The sequence below is a fragment of the Prinia subflava genome, chromosome 8 (genome assembly GCF_021018805.1).
Source record: "Prinia subflava isolate CZ2003 ecotype Zambia chromosome 8, Cam_Psub_1.2, whole genome shotgun sequence".
NCBI lineage: Eukaryota > Metazoa > Chordata > Aves > Passeriformes > Cisticolidae > Prinia > Prinia subflava.
The window spans coordinates 17,680,997-17,702,733 of NC_086254.1; the positions used below are offsets into that span (position 1 = coordinate 17,680,997).

The 21,737-nt window shown below is 56.0% G+C and overlaps 2 protein-coding genes across 23 annotated transcripts in view; one reads left to right on the forward strand and one right to left on the reverse strand.

Annotated features, from left to right (window-relative positions):
• Positions 1 to 18,483, forward strand: part of KANSL1 (KAT8 regulatory NSL complex subunit 1) — a 77,864-nt gene extending 59,381 nt beyond the window's left edge. For 2 of the 4 annotated variants that reach the window (XM_063403660.1, XM_063403661.1), the window contains exons 4-15: positions 269 to 373; positions 3,738 to 3,853; positions 5,170 to 5,353; positions 7,945 to 8,110; positions 11,770 to 11,952; positions 12,259 to 12,417; positions 12,721 to 12,872; positions 14,276 to 14,394; positions 14,988 to 15,045; positions 15,402 to 15,514; positions 15,804 to 16,050; positions 16,334 to 18,483. In XM_063403660.1, the coding sequence (XP_063259730.1) occupies positions 269 to 373; positions 3,738 to 3,853; positions 5,170 to 5,353; positions 7,945 to 8,110; positions 11,770 to 11,952; positions 12,259 to 12,417; positions 12,721 to 12,872; positions 14,276 to 14,394; positions 14,988 to 15,045; positions 15,402 to 15,514; positions 15,804 to 16,050; positions 16,334 to 16,603 (1,872 nt within the window). In that variant the 3' untranslated portion in view covers positions 16,604 to 18,483. The remainder of the gene's footprint in view (positions 1 to 268; positions 374 to 3,737; positions 3,854 to 5,169; positions 5,354 to 7,944; positions 8,111 to 11,769; positions 11,953 to 12,258; positions 12,418 to 12,720; positions 12,873 to 14,275; positions 14,395 to 14,987; positions 15,046 to 15,401; positions 15,515 to 15,803; positions 16,051 to 16,333) is intronic. The other 2 variants (XM_063403662.1, XM_063403663.1) reach the window with 2 other exon arrangements.
• Positions 18,484 to 19,147: 664 nt separating this feature from the next.
• MAPT (microtubule associated protein tau) overlaps positions 19,148 to 21,737 on the reverse strand; it is a 40,995-nt gene continuing 38,405 nt past the window's right edge. For all 19 annotated transcript variants that reach the window (XM_063403697.1, XM_063403687.1, XM_063403696.1 and 16 more), the window contains one exon: positions 19,148 to 21,678. In XM_063403697.1, the coding sequence (XP_063259767.1) occupies positions 21,674 to 21,678 (5 nt within the window). In that variant the 3' untranslated portion in view covers positions 19,148 to 21,673. The remainder of the gene's footprint in view (positions 21,679 to 21,737) is intronic.

Genomic DNA, 21,737 nt, shown 5'->3' on the forward strand with positions numbered 1-21,737 from the left:
GGGGCTGCTCTGGGCAGCGGGGCAGGGCTGCCAGGTGGGACAGGCAGGGGTTCAGAGCCCTGTGAGCTGGCTCCAGCCACTGTCCCTCCCTCCTGGAGTTCAGCTGAGATGTCAGGAGGAGCCAGGCAGCAGCAGGGGTTGGGTTTGGCACGTCTGGAAGCCGTGGTGGGAATTCAAGGCGTGCTGTGCAGCATTGGGGTGTGGGGGAACGGTGCTTCCCTGTGGAGACCAAAGGATCTGCAGTTAATTCCTGTTCCCTCTCTTCCAGGGGCTGATAGTTCTCGGGGAAGCCTCGCCCCCTGACCCTGCAGCAGAGGATTCATCCCGTCCTGTTCGAGCTGAGGTTAAGCTGGAGCCTGGGGCCGAGCGCCTGGTGAGTGCCAGCAGGGGCTCAGACTGCTCCAGGGGCTTCCCCTGCCCTGCTTTTGGGGAGGGAAGGGTCATCCCCTGAGCCTTGGGGCAGAGGGGTGCTCAAACCACGGGGCTGGCCTGGAGGAGCAGCTCTTCCCTGTGACTCCAGGTGGGAATCGCTGATCTTGGTCTGAGCTCACCCCTTCCCGCGTTATTTTGGGGTTAATAAACAATAGGATTTAAACACCTTTTAGAACAGAGTTCCTGAGGGCACCTTTGTAATATGCATTAGCATTTTGTGAAGCTTTAAAATCCTAACTAATCCTTTCCCTCCAGCAAAAAACTACTTCAAACTGAGAGCAGCATGATTAGCAAAGGCTGCTAAAGATGTGGCTATTTAATATCTGCCTGAGCATTCCCCCTTGGAAAGGGCACTAATGGTTGCAGTGAGATGCACTGGAAACTATGCAGAGTGCCAGGTATTTATTATTTAATGCAGAAATGTAGGGCACAGTCTAAAGGCTTGATAGTTCTGCTCAGCCTGCCTGGGATTGCTGTGGATCCTGGGGGAAGCATCGATGTATTAAACTGGAGAGTTTGGAATTGTGGTGGAGTAGGAGGAGAAGAATGATCCCTGAAATTTCTGCAGGTTCTACTTGGCACTTTCTTGTGGCTGCTCCTGCAGCCCTGTGTGCCTTCCTGGCCCGCTCCTGAAAAGGGTTTATTCCCCTTCCACAGGGGCCCACACAGCACTCCACATTCCCAGCTTCTCTGTGGCAGTGCTGGAAGTGTCACCCCTGGGCACCCAGCCCCTGGGTTTGTGCTTAATTAGGGCTGCTCATTAGGGCAGGGTGTTGAGTCAGAGCCTTGATCTGCTCGAGCCAGAGATTACCCAGGGACGTTCTGGTGCTGAGTGAGGGCTCTTACTGGAAAGGGATCTTGGCCCTTTCCTGGAGAGGAGCTTATCATTTTGGCACCCTCCAGGCCTTATCCCCCAAACTGGCAGAGCAAGAGACACATCTGCAGTGTGGAGCAAAGGGAGGAATCCATCCTGCCTCATCCCCAGCTCCTGGATCTCCTCCTCTGTGCGTGCCTCCCTCAGCCAGATCCGCGTCCTTGGGCATCGGCCTCGGACGTGGGATGGGGCTGATAATCCCCAGGAGGGACTAATCCTATCACCAGTGGAGGGAAGGGCTTTGCAAGTAGGGCCTGGGAATATCTGCTGGGAAATGGAAGCTCAGTAGGTGAATAAATATTTTTGCCTGAAGATGGAAATAACGTGAAGTCCTGAAGACATAACTTGATTTTGGTTCCCTGGATTGCTTGTCCAGTGAGGGGCTGCACTTGAAATATTTAATTAGGGGGCAATATCTAGTAACAGGTGAAGGTCTGAACCTGCCTGCTTTTGTTAGGGTTTTTTGGGAATACAGGGGACACTCCTGTCTGCACACAGCTGCCTTGCTGCCCTGATGTGCAGCAGCAGAATCTTTGGCACCCCCCGAGAGTCCCAGGCACCCTAAGGACCTGGACTTCCAGGCCCAGAACAGGTAGAAGAGCTCAGTCAGGAGCAGGGCTGTGATCCTGGTGTGAGGGATGCTGCTCTGGAGCCCGGCCTGGCTGCCCAGCCAGCCCTGGAGGACAGCAGGGCCCTGGGAGCTGTGTGAGCGTGCAGGAGGTGCTGGCTGTGCCCCTGTGTCGGGGTGCACCCATCTCAGGGTGATAAGGGGATATCTGGGCCTCTCCTGATAAACACACGTTGGATTGAGGCTTTGCAGCTCCTCACAGGAAGCAGCTGAGTCCCTCTGTTCCTATCGTGAGCCACCGAGACAGAGCGAGCTCTTGGAGAAGAGGTTCCTCCTTTAAGACCCTTTCTGGAAAAGAAAATAAACGATTTCAAAAGAGCTTGTGAGTCATGAGTACCCGCCCTGCTGCACCAGGGGTGCCTCTGGCGGGTGTCACGTGGAGCCTCAGCCTTGCCAAGGCTCTGGAAGGCAGAGGGAAAGCTCAGCTCCTGCCTGACTTCACCTGGCCGGGCTGCTGGGTTTACCTGGTGTCTCAGGTGTGATCTGGTGTTGCTCCTCTGTCTCTGGGTGGCAGAGTTGATCTTGTCCTGTCTTGGCTCCCCCATAGGAGAAACTTCTGTTTTAGCAGAAGTGTACAGCCCCTCAAAGTTCCTCAAACAGGCCCAGGCAGAAGTTGTGTGAGCTGTTAGGAATTGCCCTTCCCTGGGTGACTCAGGTCTCTGCTCTTCTGGAACCGTTAATCCAGCACTGCCATGGCCTGGCTTTGTTGTTTATTGAGTTGGGGGTGTTTGCAGGGAGGATTTAATCACCACAATCCAGATGGTTTTGGGATGGAGTCAGGGCCAAGCGGGGGGCTTGGCTGACCATCTGTGTGGTGTCAGACCTCTGCTTTTGCCTTTTTTCTTGATACTTGAACCACATCACCACTGTGTGTGCTCAGAGGGGGAACCCCAGCGAGACACAGGGCAGGAAGTGCTGCACTGAGGAAGAAATAAAGTTTAACCCCAGGGAGGAGCATCTCTGACACAAAACCAGGGCCTGCACGGATGGGGCTGAAGGTGTGGACACACTGGTGGGCTGCACCAGCATGGGCAGCAGGAATGTCACTGGTGGGAGGACAAAGCCAGTGTGTCCTTGGAGGCGTGGTGACAATCCTGCTGCTCCCTGCAGAGCCAGGGGGTTTGTGTTTCAGACCTCAGGCAGAAGAGATTGGAGAGCAAAGTGTTTTCAACTCAATTTTTATTCACTTTACCAAAAAGGTGTTTCCAGCTTTGTGTTTATCCAACACTTTCAGCATTGCAGACTCGCCCTGCTCCCATCCAAACCCCTCAGCCTGGGTTCACACTCATTTAAAACACACCCTGAAATGCTGTTTGGACTGTGTTTGCACAGGTAGTAAGTTAAAATGCAAATTCAGTTTTGCAAGTCAGTTCCCCTCTCCCTCCCTCCCTGTTTTCCCCCAGAGTGCTCAGGCAGGAGCTTTCAGCCACATGGCTCAGAACAGAAACTGCAGGACAGACTGCAGAGGTTTACAGGTGGTGATGAACTTGTTTGCACCGTGGAGACAAAATGCTAAAATCTCCTTAAAGCTCTCAGCCTTTCATGCTCCTCCTTGCCTGAGGGGAATTAAAGTCCTTTGGATCTTGGAATGAAAGAGCTGCCATGTATCCATCCTCTTGCTGCCCCTAGGATCTCCTGATGTCCCTGGTCTCCTGTTCATGCAGTGACTTCTGAACCCTGCTTTGAAGTCCTGTGTAGAAATCCATGGCTACAGTGCAGAATCCTCAGCTAGAACCCAAGGAATAAAAACTGTGGCTATTTAAGAAGCTTTTATTAATTCATATTTTTCTCACCCTTCCTTAGAGTGTGTCTGGATCCCAGCCCCTAGAAAACTTGGGTGTTCCTGCTGCAAATACTCCTGAATCCCATCCCGCCAAGCCCTGTGGAGCACCAAGACCCGTCAATGGAGTTATTAACACGTAAGCTCTTGGACATTCTGAGGAGTTTGCTTTTGTGGTCTTGGCAATGTCCCATTGGAAACCAGGCTGTAACTGGGTTGGAAGTGGTATAGGTGGTGTCTTTTTTCAAAAGGTACAGTAGCAGATGATGCCTGGAAACATTTTGGAGGAGATTGCTTGCTTGAGGTTTTCTGCTGCATTGTTTTGCTGAAAATGGAATTAAACTGAGCTGTGTTTACATGAACAAGCCCTGCAGGCAGCTGTGCACTGAGCATGGGCAAAACTTGTTTCTTTATGAGTAGTTTTAATACATCTGCAAATTGTGTGATTCAAGGGTACTAATGCCCTGCTTGCAGAATTATCTGTAACCACTGACCCACTTTATTGGAGTTATGGAGGAATCCCATTGATTTGGGGAGTAAAACTTCCTAAATTCTTTATTTCTCCAGGCTGCTTTTGTTGAGAAAGTCTTGAAGTGGGTAAATGAAAACAAGTGAAAGGCATTCCCTGATGCTACAGGGTTGAACCACTTGAAAACCCTTGAAAAATGTTGCACTTGCTCAGTGCCTTGAGGAGGCAGGGAAGAAGAGAGGGGAAAAGGGAAGGAGGGAGGGAGGGATCCTGCACCGATGTAGTGCGGGCAGATCAAGGAGCCCACGGCTGCAGCTGGAACACTGCAGGCTGTAACAGAGCCCTTTGTATCCTGTAGCCTTTGAACTGCGCAGCCTTAGACCACAGGGCTTTAATGTTTTGCATTTTTAGAAATGAAACACTCGTAGAATAGACATGAAAAGGTTCGTGGATGAGGCGCTGCTGTGCTGGGATCTGCTCGGGGCACGGGGCATTGATGCCAGGGCTGCTGCATCCTTTGTGCCTGAGAGAGGCTGATGTTAACACTGCACCTTTCTGGGGTCACTGCTGAGAGCTGGCATGGGTAGAGAACTCAAATATTCATCAGAACCAAGTTTACGTCAGGGTTAAATATTTTTTCTATAAAATTGTATGTTCTCTGGCATTTAGACTCATGAAAACCTCTTGTTGTAAAATCCCCAAACTCTCATTGTGGAGGAAGCTGAATTCTAGGGTTAAAGCTGTTCAGGCCTAGAGTGGCTTTTACACTGTGGCTTTCAATGCTGTTTTTTTGTTCAGAGCTTCCAAAGGTATTTTGTCAAAGGTTCAGTGGAAGGTGACTGAGGTAAAAGCAAAAAATGGAGTTGGTTTAATAAAACCTGTTGTGCCGTGAACCGCAGAGCTTTAAACTCAGCTTGGAGTGTTTGCTCAGGTATGAACCGTGAACGTGCCGCACGGATAACGGGGTTTTCTTCTCCCCTGGGCAGTCTGCAGCCTGGCCTGGCAGAACACGCTCAGGGAGACGGCCAGGACGCCGAGGAGCTCCTGCACAAGCGGCAGCGCCCGGCGGCCCCGGACGGGACCTGCGTGGCCGCGCGCACCCGCCCCGTGCTGGGCTGCAAGCGGCGCCGCCTCGTCCGGCCCAGCACCATCATGCCCCTCTCCAAAAAGGTGAGTGGGGGGAGAGTTCTGCTGCTGCTTCCCTTGTGAGGATGGAAAAAGCAACGGGCAGGAGGAGCAGGACGGCAGGGCTCCAAAGGCTGTTGGAAAAACGAAGGAGAGGTGAAGGAGAAGGTTGTAAAGGTCGGAAGATTTTCTTTAGCTGTCGCTGGGGAGGGAAGGTGCTGAACTCGTGAGTTTTCTTAAGCCAACCAACCTGGGGTGAACTCAAGGCCAGGTGGGTCAGTGTGGCACAGTCTGAGCAGGAGAAAGAAGCCCTGAGAAGTCAATGTCAGGAAACCTTAACTCTGCAGGAATTAGCAAAGCCCCAGGAGCTCTCTGCTGCTGCTGCTCAGGGGAGAACCACGGCTGTTTGCCCAGGCAGACGTGGGGTCAATGCCCTGAGTCTTCCTGTTTTGTTTTCTTTATTATTATTTTTTATACTCCTCTCCCTTATGCAGAATTCATTCAATAGAAATACAGTTTATTGCTTGTATGAGGAAGGGGCATATTTAATTCTTTTTATTTTCTCTTAGGAATACCATAAACTGTCAGTTGGAGGGAAAGTAGTGAGAAATGGAGGAAATAAGGATCTTTATTTGTGCATGAAGAACCGTAATGGCAAAAATCCACTTACCTTTGAGACAAAGTGTTTCAAGTCTGACTTTCCCATAAGGGTTGGGGGGTTTTCAGTGTGCAGATGTTTTAAAGAGAAACTCCAAAAGCAGCATTTTTCCAAGCAAAGTAGATTCTTGCTCAGCTGAGTCAGCTTTAACTGACCACTTATCTGCAGTTTTATCTGGGGTGTTTCTGCAGTGATTACTTGCAAGATCTTCAGTAATTTGGAAGTTGATGAACTTTCTCATGGTGGATGCTGCCTTGTGCACTCAGAGCTTGAAGAATTGGCTGTAAATTCTGTGTTAGGTCTTTGTTGTTGTCATCAGAGACATTTGGTAATCAGAGATAGTTCAGAGGAGCAGTTCCAGGGATGGAAGTGCCAGGGAGCAGGGGATTTCTGAGTACTCCTCCAGTCATTCCAGAGACAGCTGAGTCATGGCCAAGCCGTGCTCCAAAATACCTCCAGAAATACCTCCAGAAATGCCTCCAGAAATACCTCCAGAAATGCCATGTCCAGTTGCCTCCACTCTCCTGCCCAGCACAGAGTGGCTGTGGATTGAACTTCTCACGTGCATTGGGGAGTTTTTGATCTTGCAATGTTTTTATTGTTTTCCTCACAATTCGGTGCACACATTTATGGGAATTTGTGCCCAAAGCTGGGGCAGCCCTCCAGCTCACACATTGGCAGAGGGGCAGGATTGCCTCTCCTTGCACAGCCAGCCTGGTTAGAAAGCCCTGTGGGCTTAATCTTTATTATTTTTAATTATTAATTAATTTCCAGCAGTGGTACAGCACTGCTGATTCATGCTCACTTTTGGATCCATCACTGCCTCCACGCCCTCTGGGCAGAACTTCAGAGGCAGCAATGTCACTTCTCAGTTACCCCTTCCTTCTCTTCTCTGGGCTCTGCATTTGCTTCTTGCATTTGCCCTCAGTGAATTATATTTGATTTATTTTAGATAATTTCTCTTAACCTGCAACCAGCAGTGGATTTCCAGCTCTTTCCTTCAAGCAGCCCTTCCTGGTGTTTGCTGTGGATATTCTCTGCCATCCTTCAGGTCATTCATGGAAATGATTTGAACAAATCTGGCTCAGGACAGGCTTCTGCAGGATCCACTTTGATCCATTCTTCCACCCTGGTGGGGAGTCAGGGCCTGTTTTCTCTGCATGGGATTTATTCCCAGTTGTGTGTCTGCAGTGCTTTCACACAAATGAAGTCTGTGTCAAGTCTATAAATCTGTGAATTGAGACTCTGTCCTGGATTAAGGAACAAGGTTGAGAGCCACCTTTGTCACTCTGTAGATGTCCCTGCAAGTGTCAGCTCCTGGCATAGAATGATGGCTCTGACCCACTGGAACTAAAAATTACTTCTTTCCCCCTTCTCTGACAGTGGAATTGTGCTGCTTCATGGTTTTTATAAATGAGGTTTCAACCTAGATAAAATTAAACACTTTTAGTCAAATTTAGCAGCTGTTAAACTGTCTGTGCTGGTAAGTCATAGTTTTCAGTTGTGTTTATGCAAAGTGAAAGCATCCTCTTGTGAGGCCAGATTAAATTAACAGGTTCTGTACGAGGTAGAGAAAAAAAAAAAAAGGGGGGGGTGGTATATGTCTGCATATATATACACACACATAATTGTATATAATATATATAATTAATATTGAATATACTATACACATATATTATGCATACTAAGTATAATTTTATAACAATAGTTATGAATGTCCCATAATAGCTATTCAGTATAATAAATGATAGAGAAATAAAATGAATTTATTATATCTTTATTGATAATAGAATGTAACTGCGAGATATGAAATACAGGTTTGATTTTAGATACTTTCCACGCATACACTGTGTGTATTTATATACATAAATGCACGAGGAACGTTACAAAGGTGAAGGTGCATTGTGGCTGCTCTCCTGGGCTGCGCAGAGCCCTGGCAGGCGCCTGTGACGTGTCCCTGTCCCCGTGTGTCCTGCAGGCCCACCGTGCCAGCCTGGCGCGCTGCAGCTGCGACGTGAACCCGGCGTGTGCCCTGTGCGGCGCCCGCGGCCCCGCCGCGCCCGACGTGCAGTACGAGAGCCCGCTGCTGGAGCGCCTGGCGCAGCTGGACTGCTGCATCCACCCCGTCCTGTCCTTCCCCGACGGTGAGGGGGGCCTGGGGGGCTGGGGGTCACTGCGGGGTCACTGCGGGGTCTGGGGGTCACTGCGGGGTCACTGCGGGGTCACTGCGGGGTCACTGTGGGGCCTGGGGGTCACTGCAGGGTCACTGCAGGGTCACTGTGGGGCCTGGGGGTCACTGGAGGGGTCACTGCGGGGCCTGGGGGTCACTGCAGGGTCACTGCAGGGTCACTGCAGGGTCTGGGGGGCCTGGGGGTCACTGCGGGGTCACTGCAGGGCCTGGGGGTCACTGCAGGGTCGCTGCGGGGCCTGGGGGGTCACTGCAGGTCCTGGGGGTCACTGCAGGGGTCACTGCGGGGTCACTGCGGGGCCTGGGGGATCACTGCAGGTCCTGGGGGGTCACTGCAGGGCCTGGGGGTCACTGCAGGTCCTGGGGGGTCACTGCGGGGTCACTGCGGGGTCACTGCGGGGTCACTGCGGGGCCTGGGGGTCACTGCAGGTCCTGGGGGGTCACTGCGGGGTCACTGCGGGGCCTGGGGGTCACTGCAGGTCCTGGGGGGTCACTGCAGGGGTCACTGCGGGGTCACTGCGGGGCCTGGGGGATCACTGCAGGTCCTGGGGGGTCACTGCAGGGTCACTGCAGGTCCTGGGGGGTCACTGCAGGGTCACTGCAGGGTCACTGCAGGGTCTGGGGGTCACTGCAGGGTCTAGGGGTCACTGCAGGTCCTGGGGGGTCACTGCGGGGTCACTGCAGGTCCTGGGGGGTCACTGTGGGCCCTGCAGGGTCTGGGGGCGCCCTGGGCTCCCAGGGGCGGTGCAGACCTGCCTGGGTACAGCCACCCCTGCCCGTGTGCAGGGGTTTGGAGATGAGAGCGCTGCCTGCAGCAGGAGGGGCTGGGGAGTGTCAGCCCTGGGCTCTGCTGAGCCTCGCTCAGGTGGGGAGGCCAAGCAGTGCCAGGGAGCCCTTCCTGGGACCTGGCTCTGGGGTCTTTGGGGCTCCAAACTTGAGAAATTTTGCTCCCATGAGTGTGTCCGTCTGTATAAAATGATTTGTGGATTGGTGTGTCACAGGAAATCATTTTGACCTCGTGTGGAATTGGAAATGATCTTCCATGGTTGGGTAGGCACAGCAAGAAGGGATGTTCCTTAGGACTCTCAATTTCCTGTGTTCCAGCTTCAGGGTTAATCATCATTGAGAGGAGTAATTAACCAACCCTGACCGTGGGCTGTTCACAGATTCCATGTGAAGGGACTTTTCCCAAGGGAAGAGCAGTTTCCAGAGTCTTCTTGAACTGGTGCTTTTGTCAGGAGAGCTGGGCAGTGCGTGGATCACAGGGGTTCCTTCCCTTGGTGGCAGTTCATGGCTGCCTGAGGTGTCAAATTGTGGCTGCCCCATCCTTGGGAGTGTCCAAGGCCAGGCTGGAGGGGGCTTGGAGCAAGCTGGGGTAGTGGGGGGTGTCCCTGGCAGGGGATTCTGGTGCTCGGAGGAAGGTGCGTGGCCTGGCTTCCCGTGGGAGTGCAGGTGGTTGGTCTGGGAGAGGTCACTGGGCTCATGTGTGTGCTTGGGTCTGAATTCCAGCTTTTCACAAACTTCGTGTGACAGTAGGAAATGCAGGGAGTGTCTGGGAGCAATTAATGTGGCCTCTTTCATTAGCTCTATATTTAAATCAGCCTAAAATAGTAAATTAGTGCTATTTTTAGGTAGGTCCCTCCCCTCCCAAAGACACAGCTCTGATCAGGAGTGTTCAAGGAACTTAATGAACTCCTGAAGCCAGAATTTATTTTCTGATTTCACAGCACTTGTGATCCTCTGTAGTGCTAAATCAAATATCCTGGGAAGGGGGGAGACAACCTGTTGGGTCCTATTGCAGCAGAGGCACCAGGCAAATTATCCCATATTCTTCCCATTTTCAGGGCTCCCTGCAGCCAGCTCACAAGGTAAAAGATCTGCTCTGGCTGCATGAGATTAAAAAACTTTAGATTTAAGACTAATTGGTGTAAAGTGTAAAACACCTGTGCAGAAATACCCATTTTCCCCTGCTGGTGAACTTTATGTATTCACTAATATTTAATGCAGTTTGCTAGGGTTGGTTTTTGGGATGGGGCTGATTCCTGTCCCAGAGAAAAGGCAGGTGACAGGTTCAGGTGGGGAGGTGGCTGTGCCTGGTGCTGTGGGTGAGCACTGAGGGTCCTGTGAGCAGCAGTGCAGTGCTGGGACAGGCTGGGTGTGCAGGGCTCAGCGAGGGCTCCTGCTGCAGGAGGCTGGAGCTGTGAGCATGTGCTGACTTTCACTTTGAGCCGTCTCTCCGGGCTCTCTGGTGCCAGCCAGGATCTCCAGAGCAGTTTGCCAAGGGCAGAAGTGCCAGGCACTGCAGGAGGAGGAGATCATTTATTCCCTCGTTCCCCTGGCAAGCAGGACACAGCCAGCGAGGCCTTTAACCCCTGTGCCTGTGCTCTGCCAGAGCTTTGTTCCCTTTTGTCCCCTTCCTTCCAGGGTGGTGTGGGGTTTTTTTGTTGGTTTTTCTCTGGTTGGTTTGGTTCTCGCTGGGAGTTTTGGATGATGTAATAACCTTGGAGGGAGGATAGGATGAGCGCTGGGCTCACTGTGGTTGCCATCTGCCGGTCCCTGGGAGCCCTGCACGCCTCCCGAGGAGCAGGGGAGGAGGGACGCTGGCACTGCTGCCAGCAGGGAGTGCCAAACCAGCAGAGAACTCTTTCTGCTGACAGCGTTTTGTCGAGGCATTCTCCCCTCCCTTCAACCTGTCCCCTCCTGCCACAGATGGTGTGGGGTGTGAACTGGGAGGAGAAAGCAAAAGATGAGCAGAGAGCAGAGGCCATTTTCCCCACATCTGACCATTCCAGTGGCTGGCAGCATCTCTAAAGGACTGGCCTGGCCCCTCTCTTGTTTACTGGGACGTGTCCCCACAAGCCAGCAGTGATGGCCAAAGAGCTGGCACCACCCTGTGCCTGCCCTTCCTCAGCAAGGGCTTGGTGAGAGCTTTAACCATCAAGGTCCTTGGGATGAAGCTGTCCTGGACTTTCCAGGGAGCCCAGCCCCCATCTCCAGCCCATGCTCTGCCAGCTCCATCCTGTTTGCCTGCCTGGATCTGCTGGGGGTTTCCAGTCCCTGAAATTAGGAGGGAAACACTGGGCAGGGGTTCAGCTGTCAGCCAGGAGCTCCTCCTGCCCCTGGGGCCTCTCAGGTGTGGTCACACACAGCTTCTCGTGGTTGAGGTGCCACATCAGGCAGATTAACGTGCTGCAGTACCCGGTTGGCTTCTGGCTGACTTGGAATTGAGGATTTAGGCTGAATTTCTCTCTTCCAGCCCAGATTTGGTGCTGAGATACCCCAGATTCTTGGAAGTCAGATCTCAGGTAGCACCACATGAGAGACCCTCAGAGGTGAAGACACCTCTGGAGTTTTCTGACAAAGAGAACTTCATTCTCCTACCAGGATATGCTTGGGCTGTGAATCCTGTAGGAATGTCCTTTTCACAAAGACCTGCAGATTAGAAATGCTGGGACCTGTTGCAGGTCCATCCTGAGTGTGTGGAAGCCTGGGTGTGACAGTCTGTGCTTGCATGTTCATCCAGGGCTGTTCTTACTGGGAGCACTGGCACAGGTGATGGAGCCAGCTCCTGGTTCTGTGTCAGGTTTGGGTTACACGTTCTGTGTCCCCCTGCAGATGTGCCGACGAGCCTGCACTTCCAGAGCATGTTGAAATCCCAGTGGCAGAACAAACCCTACGAGAAAACCAAACCTCCCAAGAAGCTGTCGCTGAAGCACAGAGCCCCCGTGCCCCCCAGCCTGGCCGACCCCGCGCGCAAGGACCGCCACAAGCTGGTCAACTCCTTCTTCACCGCGGCCAGTAAGTGCTGCCTCCGGCAGGTCAGGAGCACGAGCAGGAGCAGGAGCAGGAGGAGGCCCTTAAATCCCGCTCCCGGGGGTGAGGCAGGGCCGTGGCAGGGCTGCAGGTGAGGTGTGTGCAGGTGCAGCTCAGGTGTGTAGGGACCTTCTCGTGCTCGGTGTTAGCCGTGCCCACAGCAGTGCCGCAGGGTGAGCACACCTCCCCAGCACCCCCCAGAGCTGGAAAACTCTGCCCGAGCCCCCTGTGCCAGCAGAAAGAGAGGTGAAAGCAGGCATTTCATAGCTCTTTCTCTGTTCCCCTCCTCAGAGCGCTCCCATCAAAAAGCCCAAGCAGACAAGGCACACAGGCCGCCTTTAGACGATTTTTCGGCCGTGTCCAAGGCCGAGAGAGCGCCAGAGCGCTCTGCCCAGCCTCCTGCCTTTGACAAAAAGCGATTGCGAGACTGCTCATCTGAGAGGAGTGAAGGTAGGCCCCCAGGGGCAGGTGTCTCGGGGGGAGCTTGGGCTTTGCTGCATCCCCAGCCTCTCTGCCCCAGAGAAGGGGGCACGCACTGCTTTGGGCCGAGCCGCCACCGCAGCAATGCCTCGTGTGCTCTAAACTGCTTCTTCCCCAGGCAGCCCCTCAGGAGATGCTTCTCTTTCCTGCAGAGTGCTCCTCAGCACCGCCCGTTCCTGGTGCACACGGTCCTGTCCTGTCCACCGCCGCCCCCTTGGGTGGGTTGGGTATTTTTGCTGATGTTGTTGTTCGTTTTCTCCCCTCCCTGTGCAGTGTTGAAGCACCACACGGACGTCGGTGGCCCGAGCTACCTGTCAGCAGCTGTGACGCCCACCCCGCACAGCCCCATAGCTCGGCAGCTCTCCACCTCCTCCGAGGGCTCTGCCCCCGCCAGCGCCGCGTCCCAGGGCGCCTCGGGCACCGCTGTGAGTACCTGCTGCCCTCTGCAGGGGCTGTGGGCTCAGCCCCTCCGGGGAGCTCAGCCCATCCTGGGGGCTCAGCCCCTCTGGGGGGCTCAGCTGTTAAACACCTTCTGGGCTGGGCAGTGCTCGGTGTTGCTCCTGCCACGCTGGACCCGTTGGTTCAGCTGCTGCTGGGGTTGCTGCCTTGGCAGCTGCAATTCTGGGTTCACCACCAGCTGAGCAACTGCTGGTGAGTGCTCCCGTTCCCAGCTGTCCCTTGGCTTTGGTTCACATCCAGGGTTTGGGTTCTGAAGCAGTGTGGGGCTGCCAGGAGAGGAGCTGAGCCCCAGCAGTGCTGCTCCCACTGGGACAGCTCCCCTCGGGGCCTCGGTGTCACTGGGCTGGGAATGGGCAGGGCACAGCAGGGGTGGTGGTGGTGATCTTCCACCTGTACCCAATCTCCAGCAGTCACTGAGCTCAGACCATCTTCTGAGGCACACTCAGGCTCCCCCAGTGCTTGAGGATGGCAGGACGTGGGCCCTTCATGAGCTGTGTGAGTGAGCAGAACCAAAACTCCCCCCTGGTGTGCCCCGGGCCAGGGCGATGGCACAGCTCCTCCATCAGTCACCACCATCCTCCCAAGGCCCACGTTAGCAGAGGCCCCTCAGTGAAAGACTGAATTCTGCTGAGCTCACAGGTGTCCCAGTGAAGAATTTGGCTTCTGTCTGGCCCTCCATTTGTTAGTTTGGGCCAAAGCCTGGGTTTGATGTCACCCAGGGACAGTGGAGCAGGACTCCTTGAACCCCCTGCTCCAGGTTGCTATGAGGTTCTGAGTCCCCACTGGGTTCCTCCTCTGCAGAATTCAGTTGTTCCATCACCAACTGTGACATCAGCGTGTCAGGAGAACCCAGTGGTGGTTCAGCTTCATTGTGCTTGGTGTTTTGGACAGCCCATCTCAGCAGCTCTGACACTCAACAAGGCCTTTCCTTGGCTCTACACACCCACCCTGGTTTTCTCTTGCTGCTTTTCCTGCTGTGTTTTCACAAGCTCATTCAGAAATGCAAGAAGAGGTTTCCCTCCCCCAGCAAGAGGATTCCAGGCCTTGGGCCCCACGCTCTGGGCTCAGGGGTGGAGCTCCTGTGTTCAGGCGTCCCAGGCGGCTGCGGGTGGGTGCTCCCCACCCAAAGGCTCCATCCTCGCTCTGGGCAGCCACACCTTGGGATCTGGGCTTCCTTGCTGCTGGGGCAGTAGATTTTGGGTTGGGAAGAGGACTCAGAGCAGGCAGTAGGGGAACTCCAGTCTCGTGCAAATTGATGTTGGTTCTGAAGTGTCTGTAGGTCAGACAAGGCCATTTTGTCCTCTTCCATCAGTGACTTTCCCACATGCCAGGCTCCACATCCCTTTCTCACGTGGTTCTTGTGTTGCAGCAGCCGAGGAGGAGGAGGGGCGAGAGCTCCTTTGACATAAACAACATCGTCATCCCCATGTCCGTGGCTGCCACCACCCGCGTGGAGAAGCTGCAGTACAAGGAGATCCTCACCCCCAGGTACTGCCCCAGAGGAGAGCAGAGGGCTTTGCTTCTTCCTTGGGAAAGAGGGCAAGGTTGGAAAACTGATCATACCAGTGCTGGAGACTGGCTGAGTTAGGGGCTCTTTTCTCTGAGGGTCCCTTGGTCCCTTGAGCTGCCCAGCTCAGTGTGTGCTCAGTTTAAACTCAGTCCTGGTTGTCTCCTTGTCTTGCTACTAAGCCAAAGGTCCCAGCGGTTTCCCAGCTCTGCAGGTGCCTGGGGTGGGTTAACTTTGCAGTTCTGCCCCTCCCCAGCTTCCCTCTTCCTCCTGGTCGTCTGTGCTCTTCCCTGGCCCATTTCAGAGTGGGCAGGAGGGAGCCTGTGGGAGGAGGAGAAGGAAATGCTGCAGCCTCTGCTCTGCTTCCTCTGCCCTTGGGTTAGGGTACCCTTCCTCTGCCCTCAGCTGTGCTGGCAGGCCACCGAGGAGGTCTGGTACTTCACACTGAGCCTGAGTGTGCTCCTGGTGGCAGGGTGGAATTTCCCTTTCCCAAAAGCCGGTGTTGGGCAGGGAGGGGGCTGTGCACCTGGTTCTAGCTGTGCCCTGAGTGATGCCCGTGGTGGTTGTGTTGCAGCTGGCGTGAAGTTGATATCAGTGCTCTGAAAGCCAACCCTGAGGAGGACAGCGAGGAGGTAAGAGGGATTTTATTTCCCAGTTAATGTGGGACGAGGCTGGTGGCAACTGGACAGTGTCTGTGGAGGGAACAGGGACAGGGACCTCAGCAGAGAACCAGCAGCTGGTGTTGGTTCCTTTACAGGGCTGCCAGAGCTCCAGAAGTGTTTGGACAATGCCCTCGGGCTCCAAGAGGGACTCTTGGGGGGTGTGCAGGGCCAGGAGGATCCCTGTGGGTCCCTCCCAGCTCAGAACATTCTACAGTTCAACGATGAACATTTAAATTCTCACTGCAACTACTGCTGGCAAAACTCCACAGAGATGGTTGTGTTAAAGAAGAAAGCTCTGACCAAGACCTCTGCCCTTCCCTTTCCAGGTTGAGGACTTGTCAGACTCGGCCTTCGCTGCTCGGCACGGGAAGTGTGAGGAGATGGAGCGAGCGCGGTGGCTCTGGAGCACGAGCGTCCCCCCGCAGCGCCGGGGCAGCAGGTACAGCCCTGCCAGGACCTGCAGGCACAGCCCTGCCAGGGGGGCAGCAGGTACAGCCCTGCCAGGGCCTGCAGGCACAGCCCTGCCAGGGCCTGCAGGCACAGCCCTGCCAGGCGGGCAGCAGGTACAGCCCTGCCAGGGGGGCAGCAGGCACAGCCCTGCCAGGACCTGCAGGCACAGCCCTGCCAGGACCTGCAGGCACAGCCCCCATCAGGACAGAAGGATCCTGGGCTGGGATGGGGCAGCAGTGGGGAGCGTGGCTGGGCTCTCAGACCTGCTCCTGTCTCAGGTCCTACAGATCATCGGACGGACGGACGACCCCCCAGCTGGGGAACCCCTCGACTCCCCAGCCAGCGTCCCCTGAGGTGGGCAGCTACCACTCCCACCTGGAGGTGTCCCACACCCACTCGCCACGCAGCCCCATCAGCCCCGAACTGCTCTGTGCCCCCCTGACGCCCCTGTCCCGGGACTCCCTGCGGCTCCTGTCCAGTGAGGACACGCGTTGCTCCACGCCCGAGGCCGGCCTGGACGAGCAGGTGGGTTCTGGGTGTGTCCTCACAGGTGACCCTGGCGTGGGGAGGCAGCGTGGAACCCGCGTGGATCCCGCGTGGATCCCGCGTGGAACCCGCGTGGAACCCGCGTGGATCCCGCGTGGATCCCGCGTGGAACCCGCGTGGGGCGGTGCGGGAGCGCTGGGCCCGTGGGGTCACGGCAGCGCTGCCAGTGCCAGCTCGTCTGGGGCTGCCTCCAGAGCCGCGGGGCTCAGGAGTGAGGCCGGCGGCGTCCCCAGGGCTCCCCCTGACCCGGCTCTCTCCCCAGGCCGTGCAGCCCTGGGAGCGCCGCTCCTTCCCGCTCTCCTACGACCCCCGGACGGAGTGCGAGGAGCCGCCCGACGCCCAGGACCGGCTGTCGCGCTGCACCCGCCGCACGTCGGGCAGCAAATCCTCCCGGGAATGCGACGGCACTTCGGCTTCGCCCAGCCTGGCCAGCCTCAAGAGCCGAGCCCCGCTGGCCCCCCCCTCCTCCTCCTCTTCCTCCTCTTCCTCCTCCTCCTCCTGCTCCGCAGTCCTGCGGCCAGCGCACAGATAGAGACACACGGGAGACATGAGCAAACCAACACACAGAACTAACTCTTGGCATTAAAGCTTCCAAAATCTGCGTTTGATATTCAAACATCCTGCCGGGAATTTTCACAGTTTTTAGTGAATTTAAGGAGTTTAGAAACTGTTTTTTGTTTTCTTTTTTTTTTTCTTTTTTTTTTCTTTTTCCTTTTTGTTTTCTTTTTTTTTTCCTTCTCCATGTTTCCTCGTCACATGAATGAGCCCCCGGATTCCTCCCAGTGGAGTGAAGCCTCGGGAGGGGAGCAGCCCACCAGACCCCCTCCCCTTTCCTCCCTCCTTTAGGTGTATAAAACTAGAGCACAGGATTTAGCTGACTAGCAGATTTCGGGGATAGTTTTTCCCAACAAAAGGGTGTCGTTTTCTCTTAACCCACTCCCCCCCACCCTGAAAGGTTTTAGTGGAGTGAAATTAGTGGTGAAAAGTGTCTTGGGATTGCAACCTTCACTGTCTGGCTGTCTTCACCTGCAGAGTGCCCACCTGCACTTCCACCCTCCTGCATTTTCCTGCCCCAGGTTGTAGTTCCAGGTATCCCAAGGAGGGATTCTGTCCCTCCCTAATCCTCCCTCTGCCCCTGGGGATGCCTCCCCCTTCCTTCTCCCCTGCTTTGGAGCTGCCCTGGCCGTGGCTGCATTCCCGGCAGGGGGAAAGGAGGGACCCTGCGGGTGCCCCACCCTCAGCCTGGCGTGGCAGGGGTGGGAGTTGGGGAGCACCCTGTGCCCACCTGGTGTTTCGAGGGCAGGGAGGGGAAGAGTCCCCGATGCTTTGAGCAGGAGCAGAATTCCCAGGGCATTTGGATGCCCGTTGGGGTGAGGCTGTTCAGCTGGAGCTGGGCTGTGGCCGGTGCTGGAGCTGTGCCCTGGCCGTGGGGCTGGGCAGTCAGAGGAGCTGAGAGCGAGGAGCGCTCGGGGTGGGTGTGTGGCACCCCCAGGAGGGGAGTGTCAGACAGGGGGTGTGTGGCACCCCCAGGAGGGGAGTGTCAGACAGGGGGTGTGTGGCACCCCCAGGAGGGGAGTGTCAGACAGGGGGTGTGTGTCAGAGTGAGCAGAGAGGGGAGGATGGGGGCAGGAGGCGGCTCTGGGGGATCAGGGTCATCCCCATCCCGCGTGGGGTCACCACAGCTTCGCTCCACTCCCGCGCCGTCCCAGCACCGGTGTCGGTTCCGTTTCGTTTCCGGGGCGCCCCCGGTGCCCCTCCTGACAGGGAGTTGAGTTTGAGCCCAGTTCGTTGTCCCTGCCCGTCCCTCCCGCCCGGTCCCGCGCCCGCAGCGCTCCCGGACCCCGCGCACCGAACGCTTCCCGGTCCTGACGGTGCCGCTCCTGGGCCTGTCCTGTTGCTAGCATTGTGCCTGTCTTATGTATAATCACATCACCAAAAAAAAACGGAAAAAAAAATGCAAAGGACTTTTTTTTTTTTTCCATTTTGTAATCGTAAAGAAATAGTCGCTGAACTGCTTCATGGTCGGGGTTTTCACAATTTTCAACATGATCTCGTGGTTTTGGTTCTGTTCTAGTTTAAAGGATCCGTCATCGTTTCTTTAAAACAAAAACCCAACAAACAACGGCGCTACCATATCCCTCTGCAGAAGTGCTTTTCTATTTATAAGGTTGAAAATTCTGAATAACCCTTTTAGCATTATAAAAATCACAAAAAAAAAAACCCACCTTGTATTTTGTAAATATTTTCTTTTCCTGCTTTGAGCTGTGTAATGTCCTTGTTATATAGAAATGCTTTTCTTCCGAGAAGCTGATCTTTGTTAATGTCTTGATTCTGTTGGCAAAGCACAAATGTGCTTATAAAAAAAAAAAAAAGAAGAAAATATTAAAAAAAAAATTAAAATGTAATATTCCATTTGATGAGTGTGGAACACTGAGCTGGGACAGGGAAGGGGCCCACAGTGCACCCAGATCAGCCGCTTCCCTCCTGCGCTTGTGGCCTCTTCTTGTCTCTGTGATGGTTTTTTCCCGCAGTTACTGTCAGCAAGAGGAGGAGCCCCCGGGCTGGGGGTTATTTTACATTTCTGGGGTTAACTGGGTGCTGCTGGTTCTCCTCCAGACACTGTTGGTGCTTCCTGGCTCTGCCGGGCAGGGTCATCATTCCCACTCCCCTCTGTGCCCCAGGAAGAAGCGTGGGAGCTTCAGAAGCTGCCGAGCAGCCCCTGCCCCTCCGCGCTGCCCCACCCTGCGTCCCCCGTGCAAAAGAGGTGCCAGTTACCATGATCGTAGTAATGACTTTATTTCCAAATTCACTTTTACGGCAACAGTGTAAACCAGTTGTTAAACACACGATACACTATGGACACCCACAGACAGAAGCTAAGCTAGAATGATACACTGAGATCAAACCTTCCCTCCCCTCCCCGGCGCAGCGCGGGGCGCGGGGCTGCCAACACAGGCTGGCACCGACCTTTGCTAACACGCAGAATCTTTTGGAGTGCAGAAATAGGATTTTTTTGTTTGTTTGTTTTTTAATCAGTGCCGGTTTTAACCCTTTTCAGACCCAAGATGTGTGTGGAGTAAAGGAAACGCCGGGGTCAGGTTGTCCGGCTGCTGACGGGGACCCTCAGGCCTGGGTCTGAACGCAGGGTAGGGGCGGGGGACGTGGCTCGGGCTGCTGGAGGGGACAGCGGGTGACACGGTGGATGTAAAGGGCTGTCCTGGCACCCCACAGCCCCCGGGGGGACGACAGCCCGGGCAGAGGACACGGAGTGGGCAGGGGCTGCTCAGTGGAGCTCGGTGCCCACAAAGGACATCCCAGCCCTGGGCGCCGGTGTCCCTCAGGGGCTGCAGGGAGGGGACAGGGGTGGCACAGGACGGGTGAGCTCAGCTACCCCATCCTGCAGCCCAGAAGGGGTAAGGAGGTGATGCTTTGAGGGCTCTCCCAACTTGCTCGTTCTACAAAGGACAAAAACCGCGGCGCTCCTGCGGCGCTACAGAGTCAGGGACGGAGCACAGAGTCTTACAATCATGGAGTCAAGTGAACGGAGCGAGTGACAAGCTGGACACGGTGGTGGTGCTGGACCAGCCTCTCCCCAGCAATAAAGCAGCTCCCGGGGCTGCAGAGAGAAGGGTTGGACCTCCCAAGCCGTCCCCATCCGCAGCCAGGCCTGCGGCAGCCCGGCCTCACAGAGGGACGGGGCGACAGCGGCCTCGGAGCTCCCGCGGGAGGGGAGCAGGTCCTGTCCTGGGAGGAATCGCTGCTCTGCCCAGGAACAGCTGCTCTGACAGCCTTGGTGGCACCCAGCCACCGCCCCAAGGACAGCCAGGGGCCCTGACTCCCCGCCAGCCCTGTCCGAGCAGGACTGCAGCCCTCGCTGGGAAAGCGCGGCTTTCCCTGCAGCACGGCCGGGGCGTGCAGGGGCTGCGGCCCCGCCGGGCCCCCTCTGCCCTCCCACCTGCAGCTGCACCCCCAGAGCTCGGCTGGGGCCTCTGGGGAGACAGGGTGGGGGGACACACACGGAGCTGCACTGGTGGCACCTCGGCCTCTTTGGTTGCAGAGGGAAGGGGCAGGCGGGGACAGCCCCGGGAACAAAAGCAGCCAAAGGAATGACTCGACTGGCTCCTGTCCCCGAGCGGTGCTGGGGGGTCAGTGCCGTGTGAGGGGTGAGACGCTGCCAGCTCACACCCGGGGAGCGCCCGGAAAGGGGGGTCAGTGCCAGGGAGCAGCCGGGCTGGGGGAGCTGCTGCCGCCCCCCTCGCGCTCCCCCGCGTCCTCCCGGGGTCTCACCGCTGCCACCGGCACAGCAGAGCCATGGAGCTGCCACCTCCGCCATCGCTGAGCTGACCTTGCAGGGAAAGAAAAAGAACAACCCGAAAATGTCACAAGCTGCACCCAAATCCAGGAGCCATCCCAGCCCTGGAGCTGTGAGTGCCTCTCATCCAAGCTCCCGGGGCGCCCCGGCCCCCCGGCAGACATGCGGTGCCGGGCACCTCCTGCGGCACCGGGGCCGGGCTGCGGCGGAGCCGGCGCGGGGCAGCTCAAAACTACTTACAGCATTTATTTTTTAAACACATGCTCGTTTATGAAAACAATCACCCTGGCACGGTCCAAGCATATACAGACAAATCTACTCTACGACACGAGGGGCTGCCAAAGGAATGGGGAAAAGCCTCTACTCATCCACTCAGCGGTTCCAGCACAGCCACGGAGAGGGGAACGGCCGCCCGGGGCCCCTCGGAGCGGGCACCCGGCGTCGCCTGAACTCCAGCTGCCGGAGCTGGGAGCGGGTTAGGGGGTACCTGGCCGTTATCTTCATACACATCTCGGCTTTCGGAAATAAAAACAAAAGGTTTCTTTCCAAATCAGCGGGAAAATTTGACGCGGGGAGGGAGGGAGGGCACCTCCCCGCAGCCCTGGCTGCGCACCCAGGACGCGTCCGGCCCGCGGGCCAGCCCGGCCAGCGGCAGGGCACGAGCTGGGCGAGGTCACAGCCCCTTCCCAGGAGGGCCACCCGCTGCCCTGTGCTGGTGTGGGGTGCTCGGGTCAGCGTCGTGCCGTGGCCGCCCCTCGGGCCCCCTCCCCGCCTGCCCGGGTGGCCCCGGGCGGGGCTGGGACAGCGAGGGACGCGGCAGGAGCAGGGGACGGGGACGGGGACGGGCTGTGCGCTCCGAGGAGCAGGGGGAGAGGAGGTTTTGTACCTCATAGTGTCACTGATTTTGAAGTCCTGGAGCTAGAGCTGAATGAACAGTAAAAGCAGGTTAAATCATTAACCAGTTAGGGACGGGGAAGCAGCTGTAAAAGGAACAGAGGAAGAAGGCCAGATTATTATTTTTGTTTCTTTTCTTTTTTGTTTCCTTTCCTTGTCTTCTCCTGGTGGCCGCCGTGCGGCGATCACAAGCCCTGCTTGGCCAGCGAGGCGGACACCTCGTCGGCTAGCGTGGCCAGCTGCGGGGAGTCCACCAGGTTGATGCTGCCGCTGGAGGAGACGTTGCTAAGGCGGCGCGGGGAGGCGTCTCCGGAGATGGTGGGGGACTTGTAGACGATTTCGGCGCCGTGGTCGGTCTTGGCTTTGGCGTTCTCACGGAAGGTCAGCTTGTGAGTCTCAATCTGCGGGGAGAGGAGGGCGTCAGGGGGGCACAGAGGGGGGCACAGGATCCTGCCAGGTC